General features: G+C 47.3%; 1 protein-coding gene across 1 annotated transcript; it reads right to left on the reverse strand.

Annotated features, from left to right (window-relative positions):
* Positions 1-4,456: 4,456 nt before the first annotated feature.
* Positions 4,457-9,033, reverse strand: LOC149343539 (uncharacterized). The gene is made up of 3 exons (XM_089547000.1): positions 9,022-9,033; positions 6,427-6,573; positions 4,457-5,041 (listed from the first exon to the last, which is right to left on the reverse strand). The coding sequence occupies exons 1-3, from the start codon at positions 9,031-9,033 to the stop codon at positions 4,457-4,459; spliced, it is 744 nt and encodes a 247-aa protein (XP_089403126.1).
* Between the last annotated feature and the right edge of the window lie 220 nt (positions 9,034-9,253).

Genomic DNA, 9,253 nt, shown 5'->3' on the forward strand with positions numbered 1-9,253 from the left:
CAACCTAGTGGCAGGTGGGACTACAAGATCACATGAACTCCTGATCCCTCCCATTCCCTCTAAGACAACCTTGCCCTCTGAAAGGGGTCCACGGACAAAAGCTAAGGCACTGAAAAGAAATTCTAGTGGTCTACAGCCGAATTGATAATTTCGCATGACACTTGGTGCTGCTGACGAAAAGTTGCACTGCTTCATTTACGCTTCTCGCTCGTGCATGTGTTCACTTTCAGAGGCAAGCGGCACATACGACTACTCAAAATTTCGGGTTAGTAACTTTACATACGCAGCCAGCAGAGCGTGCGTTGGACCCAAATTCAAATCTACAGGGTCGTTGGCAGTTCGGTTTTCGCTTACAGATTATTCAGCCAGGTCGTAAGCGAGCGTGAGAAGCGTGAGATATGAGGTGACCTTCGAACTGCGGTGTTAAGCAGCCTCTACATTCCGTTGCTACAGCCAAGAATAACCGTAAAAGATAACCTCGTGCAACGCGAAAAAAAATTCAGGCGGGCACTTTGTTGACCTAAAGTGCGATGAGGCGAAAACCTTCAGAGCGGTGTTGCTGCTTGTGTCGCCGATGTGTGGTTAAAATGTTAACCTTCGCCTTGCAACGCGAAGGTTAACAGAGTCTTGCAACGCTGCCCGGGAGTCCACAGAACGCCATCGGCCGTTCGGCTCTACGCCATGCTCGTCGGTAAACTCGTTTTTGAGGGAAGGAAATGTATCTGTTTAGCATATCTCGGTGGACACCTGAACCTCGTCGTAACGGGAAGGGAGGAAGACGGGAGTGAACGAAAACACCATATTCACTGGACGCGCCTCTGTTCATTCAAGGCCATCGAGCTGGCATTGCGGAGTGTTTACCGTGCCAGAGACCCTGGTTCTATTCCCCGACCAATTTCCTACTCGATTTTATTTATATATCTGTTCTGACTGGAAAGGATAATTAGGCTAATTGGTAAATTAAGCAATTAACAAAACTCAGACGCATTTACTTGGATCATCACTATACGATCCCTTTAATTGGTTGCATGGTTACTAGCAAAAGTACTATTGGCCTCGTTTGATATTCGCGCACTGTGACGTCAAGACCATTTCGACCAGTTGAAAACACACCATCTGTTAGGCGCGGGGGCGGCTTGTCGTGGAGCAGGGGGGTCCACGGACCACACGGCGAGTGCTTAGACCTGCCGTAGTATTGATTTCGCAATAAAAAAGAGGGGAAAGTAGGGTAAAGGGTTCTGCACAAATTGTGCTTTTTCATTATCGCTAATGCGAAAAATCGGGTGCGTTTAAGAATCGAGGACGAATGGTAGATGCAAGGCGACGATGAAGAAGAGCGTGGCAGCGGGCACGAGGAGCGGAGATCTGACGTGTAAGGAAACCGAGGTGTGAAGAGAGACAGCGCAGCGGAGGTGGTGGGATTCATGCGTAGAGGTGGCAGCCGTCGGACGTTCCAGACGTGCTGCCGCAGATCTCCCTGGGATCGTCTGCATTAAGCCTACAGCGTTTCGTGACGTCTTCAACGGGTCATGGCTACGCAGGTCCCTCTGCTGCCAAATCCCTGGGGCTGCGGACGGGAGTGCACCAGCGTCGTCGTATGGTCCTCTCCACTGCTAACACGACCTTGCTCCCTTCCACCTCTTTCTTCGACGCAACGCCAGCGACGTGGCGCAGTTTATCCCACCGCGTTCGCTATGTCTGTAAGGCATCTCCGCTTCTTCTTGGATGCTCAACATCTGGTGAACTCTTTATCTTTAACCTGCGGTGTCGTGCGCGCGTTGAGTGTGCGTAGTTTTCTTTGAGTTTTCATCTCGTATTGGCTAGTTACCTAAAAATTATAAACATGGCTTCGTTTTGTTTGATCTTTCTGATCTCTCGTTCGAACCTGCACGTGATAGCGTTCCTCGTCTTCAGCTGGGGAAGCATTACAAATTCGTGAAAATGTTACAAATGTATGTCCACTGCAGTTACAAATGCGATTAGAAACTCCTTCCACGATCAATTCTGTCGTACAGATCTCAACTCAAAGTGAGTAGGACAGCCGGCAGAGTAGCACCTAGCCCGTTGCCCTTCCTGCAAAACTAGTGGTGGTGGTGTGACACGTTTATTAACAGGCTTGATGTTAGGCGTTCAATAGCTCCTGGGCCAAGTTGATGAAGGGGCGTTGCAGTTTCAGATCAAGGGAGGCAAGCCAGATGGGCCACGGTGGGGGTGGGGGAAAGGATAGGCGGGAGACTGGAAGGCTACGTGGCACTGTGTAAGACAGTGTTCTATGTCTGCATATGTGTGTGGACAGTTTTGGCACTGAGGTGTAGAAGTATGCTGGTAGAGATAAAGTTTGGCTGGTGTACGTAGGCGATTAAACTGTATTCGGCTAAGAATGCGAGCTTCATGGATCGATAAGGATGGGTGTCGTGGTGGTAAGTGAGCTAAGTCCAATTTTCGCTGCGTTTAGTATTCGTCCACAGTGTGTCTGTAAGCCCTGACCGCCTGCTCCGTCGGTCGGCTCGTCCATGGGATCTCCGGCACCCGGTGTACAGTATCGCAAGCAACCTGGTGAGCCAGCTCATTGCCGGGGATGGCCGTGTGACCAGGGATCCACCGAAGGGTCACCGGTCATGGGCTCAATGCTATGAGGGTGGCATCTAAGGCCGATCGGGTAGGGAAAGGGAGGGCTCTTTCATGGAAGGCACGCAGAGCAGACTGCGAGTCTGTATAGACAACGTATTGGGGGGCGGGGGGTGGGTTGGCAAAGTGTGTAATGGCATCGGCAATCCCGTGTATTTCTAGGGCGAGCGTGGAGGGTGGGGAGGTGCATGGACCGGTTATGTGACTGCTGGTTGTAGGGTGGAGGAAGAAGGCTGCTGTAAAGCCCGCGGTTTCCGTGAGACAAGCGTCGGTCCAGAAGAATTCTGCAGAATAATGTCCGTGTGCCCCATCGTGAACAGGTGTGATGTTCAAATACGATGCCATGAAGACGGCTGTATATAAGCGTCTTTTGAAAGTTTTAAGTGTGTTAAATAGAAAGTCCAAAGTGGCAAGTCACCATAAAAGCGTTCTTCACAAAAAATATCACTTCCCTTGCAGGGATCAAACAGGACGAGAAAAAGGACTAAAAATATCTGAAACAAAATGTAAACGCCGTAGTCGACGAAACATTGAAAGGCGTTTCATAGCAGTCTGAGGCAAAAGGCTGCACTCATTTGATGCTTATGTTCGATTCGGTTATCAAGCGGCCGCCGTGGTGGCTCAGGGGTTATGGAACTCGATCGCTGACCGGAAAGACACGGGTTCGATCCCGGTCGCTGCGATCATATTTAGATGGAGGCGAACCTCTAGAGGTCAGGGTAGGGTGCGATGTCAATGCGCGTTAAAGAACCCCAGGTGGTCGAAACTTCCCGAACTCTTCACTACGTCTTCCCTCACAGCCTGAGTCGGTTTGGGACGTTAAACCCCATAAATCAACCATCCATCAAAATCAAGGGCATATTGGTAAGGCTTCGATTGGGACGACGGTAATGTTCGGTCCTACGCATAACGAAACTGATGTGCTCTGCGGTAACCATTACTCAGTTGAGAGCACAGAGGAGCACATCTTACGACCAGGAAAATAGGAAAGCACATGAAAAAGTGATTTGAAAAAAAAAATTCTGCAAAGCCTTCGGAGGTTGTCCATGTGTGGACGGCCCTCCCGGCTAAGTCAGGTGGCTAGCGTACGTACCTCGAAACAAAGCCAACATCGGGATCGATTAGATGTTAGGGCAGCGCTAGCTGCAGAGCCTGAGAAGACGAAAACGTTTATGGAGCCAAACATAGACTACCTCGCCGTACCAGGGCTGTGTAGTCCGCGGAATAATGGAGTCGCACAGTTCATGCTCAAAAGTGTGCACGAGCGACTTGTACGGAAAAAGTACGGACGTAAGTCCCATCGCTGCAAGTCCGCTGTCAGCTCGCCATCAAGATGGGAGGTGCGATTGTCTTCCATAACACCTAGCATATCTTTCATGCAACTCGTTTAGTCCTGAATAATTTTGCATCACCGTTGTCCGACAGCAGTCACTAACTCGTTCTTGTTCTCAAGGCTGTTTGTAGCACAGTTACATAACACGGTATTATTCATAACCGTTTCCCTACAACACGATTTTATTCATTGGAACTAGTTGGAGACTACGAAACCCGATCAAATTGCGCAATGGTTTCCATCCTTTCTCAGTGGCATTCAGGAAAACAGAAATAAGGTTAGCTTCCACATAGGCAAAAACTTTTTTTCAGCGCTCAGAGCAACCAGTCATGATAATATGGGTTCAAAAATAAAAAGAGATGCAGAGTCAAAGCAAGTGACAAACAGATTCATTTTGTTTTATTTTCTGCAGCACACCCTCATGAAAAATGCATTAAGTGTTTTCCTAGTTGGACCACATGCATTTTCATGCAAGCAGTTTTCAAGGAGAACGCATTAGCGCCGACGGTAACTATGATGGCCGGCAGCCCACCCGTTGGGTCCCCCATATGCCGCTGGATCATACCGGCCTGCTGGATATCCTGGACCACCATAGGCATATGGAGAAGACGCTCCGTACCCGTAGCCACCAAGAGCACCACCTCCTGGAGCGTAGCCGTACCCGGCGTACGGAACGCGGCCGTAGCCAGCTGCAGCTCCACCGTACGACCCATATCCGTATCCATCGTATCCGCTGTATGCATTTCTGTAGCCGGTGGCCACACCCCTGGCGCCGTAGGCAGTGGCAGGAAACCCGGCCCATGAAGCTGCTGCACCACCAGGAACCCGTGGGACGACCGGCGCGGCGTTGAAGACCGCGTCGGCGCTGGCACTCGGTGCAGTGCCTGGCTCGTTCGTGTCAACCGTGGCCCGGAAGCCATTGGCGTCGGCGATGTAGTTCACCCGGCGGTAGAGGCCGTACGCGTCCCTGTAGCCATACGATCCGGTCTTCGCGTTGCTGGAGTCTCCCTGCTCACTGCGGAACTGGCGGTTGCCGTACTCGTCCACATTGTCGTAGCCGAAGCTGTACGGCTGAGGTGGCTAGAAAGTAGAGGTGAAAAGGATCAATTAGTGCTCCACGATTAGTTGGCAGAGAGGCATCGGTTATTTCAACTGTGAATGTGCTGCTTTCGTTCATTCTTCTCTTCCACACGTTTCACGAGACTTTCTCGAACAACGTATTAATTAAGGGCGGGCATTCATTTCGTTTTAGTAGATCATATAAGTGATATCTCTTATTCGAAGACTTTTCCCGCAAAGGGAGGAAATATTTCTTTTTTACCAATGTTAGTGTGATAGATTGAAGGTATTTTGGCGAACGCGAACCACAATTTTCAAAAATAGGCTTTTATAGGTATGAAATGGGTTTCTGCGGCACAATAATACCTGTGTTGGCGGATATCAGAAAACATCTGAGTAGTGTTGACTTCTTAGCTGCTCAACTAGTTTCTGATCATTTTTAACGATTGCTCTTAGACACCTGGTTTAAACTACATATTTGTAGCCGGTCGTTAATCAGAGCCAAGTCAGTTTCTAGAATTTCGTGAACGCGATTACCCTTTGCACTGTGGCTCGACAAATTTCGGCTATTTCGTCTAGTTACATGCACAGGAAGGGTTCTTTGCCTGCCCACTTTTCGAAAGCTTATGAATTTTGGCACCATTTCGCCAAACTTCGTTCGGCCAGTGCACCGAGGATAATCACAATTTCGAAATTCTAAAAAACTGGCATGTGTTTTGCTAAAGATTGGCTCCAAAAGTTTAATCTCAGCCAGGTGTGTAACTCCAGTAATTAACAAGGCCGTTATCAGATGTTAGTTAACCGGCTTACAAGTTAACTCTGTTCACCTATTTCCTGATGTCTTCCAGCGCAGGTGCTTTTGTATCACAGAAGCCACGTTCACACTTCTAAAAGTCTATTTTAAAAATACTTGTTCACGTTCGCTGAAACACTTTGTATGTAATATATAGTTACGGGTATATAATATTTGTACTAGAGAATAGGCTGGATACATACACGCTAATGAATAGGAATGAGCACATTTTGAGGACAATGAGGCCAACTATTCCTAGCTGCGAAAATAAGTATCATGTCCAAAGAAGTTAGGGAGAGAGCAGACTGGGACAGTCAACAAACGCTTGTTAGTGAGATCTCAGTCGAAGTTAAGAAAAACGTCATAGGCAGGGCATGCGATGGGAAGGCAAGATAACCTATCATCTTTAACGGTAGCGGATAGCGTTCCAAGCTAAAACAAGAGCCACGGAGAGGGGCACTAGCCAGGTGGGCGGATGAGATAAGGTATCATAGCGGTGATAAGTAGCCGGAGCTGGCAGAGGATAGGGTCAATCAGAAAGATAATGGAGAGGCCTTTGTCCTAGAGCGGGCACATTTAAGCTCGTAATGTTGATGCCAATGATGATACCTACGGAGGCATAGTCGGCGTATCCCCGGTAAGCATTGGCCGCCACCGGAGCAGCATAGCCACCAAAGCCAGGACCAGGGTACCCGGCTGCTGTGTGGTGGTGCTGTAGCCCGTAAGCTTTCGCCGCCAGGAAGAGCAGCAGTAGTTGCGCCTGTAGAAAATCGCCTCAATTAAGCATTCAGAAACTATTTTACTCAGAACTGTATTCACAGCTAGGAAGCCTCACCTCTGCGGAAAGCTGTAAAATTGATTGATTGCAATAATTGTAAGATAAATCATCTCGCAGTTGCCATCCTGTTTTCCTTCCAAGAGAGTTTGTGTATTTCGCATTCTTATCATACATGAGATGTGTTGTTGCCATTTACTACCCAATATTAGTTTTCTCATTTAGTTGTTCTTTTAACTAATGAGTTGTTTGCCATGTGTTCTTTCTCGCATTGTATAAGTTCTCCTTGTTGTATTCTGCATTTGTATGCCCATCCTGCTTGAGTCAATACATTGACCTGCAGTATATATAACTAAAATAAAAAATTCATCATGCACTTGCTACGGTCTAATAGAGTTAATGCCCGAGTCGAACCAAAGCATTTCATTGCCCACTTATAATTTTTCGTCGGCGCAATGCACCTCTTTCTGCACATTACAGCCTCTCGGTAGTAACCGCTGATAATGTAAGCTTTAAAATTTAGCACAGGAAAGCAATCATTCGTAACTAGATTTGTTGGCATGTCGGGCTGGATTCATCAAATTTTACTGACGTGCTTTATTACTTTCATGTGAGATTTTCTGTTCTATTCCATTCATTTCAACAGCGCGATGAAAGTAAGGAGACGATATGTGCTAGCTATCTCTTGTCTGATCATTTAACACTTGGCTTAAAGCTAATCACGCTTATGCCGCCGCGGTGGCTCAGCGGTTATGGTGCTCGGCTGCTGACCCGAAAGACGCGGGTTCGATCCCGGCCGCGGCGGCTAGAATTTCTTTGGAGGAGAAATTCTAGAGGCCCGTGTACTGTGCGATGTCAGTGCACGTTAAAGAACCCCAGGTGGTCGAAATTTCCGGAGCCCTCCACTACGGCGTCTCTCATAGCCTTAGTCGCTTTGGGACGTTAAACCCCATAAACCATAAACCAAACTAACCACGCTTACGAATGGCGTTTCATTTGTTTTGATGTTATATCGCGTCTGTTCATATTTCGATCAAGAATAGGCGGATTGGGCTGACCGAGGCAGCATTCCCGACATGTGCTCTTTTCCTCATTGAGGGATAGGCGTTTATAGCGCTGTCTTCTTCTCTCGTGCAAAATAACCAAGCCATTGGAGCCAATAGTGTGAGTGTTAAGTCTGCACTTTCAAAGCTTTCTAAAAAGGTTCATTTTAAAGCACAAAAAATATATTCTCACGAACAAACTCCCATCCGCTTCAGCTGTCAGTCACTATAAAATTCGTCTTAATCATGTACTTAACTAGAATTCATAAACCTGTTCTAATTTAAAGCACTCTGGTGGTCAGCGCCTGAAGTCCTATACAGGGCGCTGCCATATTAATTTTTTGAAACGTGGGAAAACTCATTCCGTAAAGCTGTGAGGCGCACAGAAATATTGGGCATTTATTTCTGCAGAAAAGCAAAGCTAAGCTCAGTTAGAACAGCCGTCGGCATTGTACCACGTGATCACCTTCTTAAGGTTCTCCATAGTGATCGCCAACTGCGCGGTCATTTTTACTTTTCTCAGGGCTATGCCGCTGAAAAAAAAAATACAAGCCATGGTAAAATGAAGCGGGCACCTTTACTTTGACGCCATGGCTATGGCAACACATCATCAGCGGATGCTGCTTTAGAACCGAGCGTACCACACGCTTAATGCGCTCATTCGGTTTTGTGGGGAGCAAGAAGTTCCCGATTACACCTAGCCGCACAGCTTCAGGGAACCGCTTTTTCTTCCTTTCAGAAACTGTTGTGGCATCATCTTGTCCTTCGCTTCGAGCTCTCTATTGTCACTAAACACCATCTCTGCTTGTTGTAAAGCTATCATTCACACGTAATCAATCAACTACATAATTAAATTATTTTTTCAACAACTGGCAACCATCGCGTCTGATAGTCTAGTCTTGAAAACAATTTTCTGCTACATCGAATTCCTTTGTCCTTGTACAGGAATTTTCGAAAGTGCTTCCTAAATTTCCAGCAAACTTTTCAGCGCAAAAAATGTCTCGAAACCATTCAGAAACACCCGTACAGCACTGGAGAGACGCGGATCAGAGTGTTAGATTTTTTTTAGTAGGCCTGTAAGGTTTTTACACAAATTCTAGAACGGGAAAGAATGCCATATATCATTCGTCCTTCGTTGGCGCTCGTCCACAAACTAACGCACCACTCCACCTGCTGTCTAACATTTAGCAGATCCTGTCTTCATTTTACTGTGGCCGTTTATCCATGGATCGGCATTAACTGTCCCTGTTTCCCATAATACCAGCAGAAGCCATGATGCATTAGAAAAAGGGCTGCCCTGTCTGGTGGAAGTTGGGTTTCGTTGTCGGGTATGTTTTCGTTATATGTGCGTTTCTTCTCAGAAGGAATGTGTGGTTTAGTAGCGTCTCACCTTCGGAAACATTCCGGCTGTTTTCTGTCTTCACAAATGGCCCGCGGCGAAGGAGCAGATGCAGGGAGTCAGGTTGAGACGGAGACAAATGTTTTGTGCTGCCCTCTTGACTCGGTCAGCAAGATTTTATACTGCTGAGCGCAGAAATCTGACGCGTGTCGCTGACAAAACAATGCAAAAAGGAACAAAATGCGCTTTCACACTTTCTTAACCCTTATCTTACGTTTCACAT

The sequence above is a fragment of the Amblyomma mixtum genome, chromosome 5, assembly GCF_055824585.1.
Source record: "Amblyomma mixtum isolate Tamu chromosome 5, ASM5582458v1, whole genome shotgun sequence".
NCBI lineage: Eukaryota > Metazoa > Arthropoda > Arachnida > Ixodida > Ixodidae > Amblyomma > Amblyomma mixtum.